The sequence below is a fragment of the Monoraphidium neglectum genome, assembly GCF_000611645.1.
Source record: "Monoraphidium neglectum strain SAG 48.87 unplaced genomic scaffold scaffold03664, whole genome shotgun sequence".
Classification (NCBI taxonomy): domain Eukaryota; kingdom Viridiplantae; phylum Chlorophyta; class Chlorophyceae; order Sphaeropleales; family Selenastraceae; genus Monoraphidium; species Monoraphidium neglectum.
The window spans coordinates 1-1,458 of NW_014009965.1; the positions used below are offsets into that span (position 1 = coordinate 1).

At 62.7% G+C, this 1,458-nt stretch overlaps 1 protein-coding gene across 1 annotated transcript in view; it reads left to right on the top strand.

The window, feature by feature from the left end:
• Window positions 1-825: 825 nt before the first annotated feature.
• The window catches only part of MNEG_13165 (hydroxymethylglutaryl-CoA lyase), a gene marked incomplete at both ends in the record, with an annotated part of 3,859 nt that continues 3,226 nt past the window's right edge, over window positions 826-1,458 (top strand). Inside the window, 2 exons of the mRNA XM_014038362.1 lie at window positions 826-858; window positions 1,103-1,207. Of these exons, the coding sequence (XP_013893816.1) occupies window positions 826-858; window positions 1,103-1,207 (138 nt within the window). The remainder of the gene's footprint in view (window positions 859-1,102; window positions 1,208-1,458) is intronic.

The window sequence follows — 1,458 nt, forward strand, 5'->3', positions numbered from 1 at the left end:
CCCCATAACCCCCCCTACCTGGTGACCGCAGTCCCAGCTGGCGGCGACAAAGGAGCGGCCGCGGGTGGGCAAGGCGGTGTCGATTTTCCTGGACGTGCCGCCTGAAAGGGCGTCCGAGTGGCTGGCGGGGTGACGGCGCGGCAGCATTAGGCAGGCGCGGACGCGGCATGGTGTGTGGGCGCCCGGGTGCTTTAGAGGTCGCCCGTGGATAGGATCTTCGAGTTTCATAGTAACCAGACCTGTGTCATTCGTATTGCTTCCGCAGCCGTTGTGTTGCTGATGCAGACAGACTCAAGGGGGGGCGGGCGCATGATTGGGCAGTGGCATGTGCGTGGCTCCTGGCGCGGGATGGCAAGCCCTCGGGGCTGATCGGGGGTGCGTCAAGGTGGAACGCATGCTCCATCTCCTACTCAAGCCTCACATACACCCAGCTTGGCGGGGCAACACACGACAGTCTGGCAGGCGCGGTGTTGCACTGACACAAGAGCCTGAAGCGTTGACCACATCATATCGAAACGGGCGAAACTGTTGAGGCACCTGCTCTCGAGAGGCTATGGGTCAGTTCCTCACTTCTTATATAAAATCATAACTATCTCACAACCATAGACGCACAATCGACGGGCGCACGGGCCACTTGGCTTCCGGCAGTCCTGCATCGATCTAGGACCCTACGCTGCTGACTCTGTCAACATATACAAACCATATAGTTATCAAAGCTCAAGTTCAAGCAGCCAACGCTATGGCCCGCGTGCTTGCCAGGCTCGCTGTTGGCTCATCTGAAGCGCTGCTTACGGACTTTAAGGCTTGGCAAATAGGCACACCCTTATGTCAGGCCTTGCTGAGCGCCACCCCGTGGCGGTGCGGTGCTGGCGGCAGCACCAGCGCAAACGCACACGGCGCGTCGCGCACAATCAGCCCGTGCGCTCGCCAATTCGCGTCTGCGAACGCGGTGAGTTTTGAGCACACGGGGCATATACCCCGACAGATGTACTAGCCAAATTAACGCATGCACGGGCGCTTGGCAGCTCGCAAATATAAAACGCCTCGCACCGACGCTTGCGTTCCGTGCCACGTCGTGCGGCCTGCACATGCTGCCGTGCAGCCGGCGTTCCAGGGGCGGCCGCTGCCGGCCAGCGTCAAAATCGTCGAGGTGGGGCCTAGGGACGGCCTGCAGAATGAGAAGGAGACGATACCAACAGATGTGAAGGTGCGTAGCCGCCGCTCACCCGCGCCCGCAATCCAGCCGCGATCACCCTCCCCCAAAGGGTAGCGCCTGGTCGGCCGCCCCCGCCCGCGGCCGCCCCTGCCAATCGCCTGGCCTCGCGGCCGCCCGAGCCAGCCACTCGAACTCATGCAGCCTCGCCCCCTCCCCCGCCTACACTCCTCAGTCCCACCACACTCCAACCGCTGCGCACCCTTCCAAACACCCCGGTCCCCTCCACCCCCACCCAACCCCCC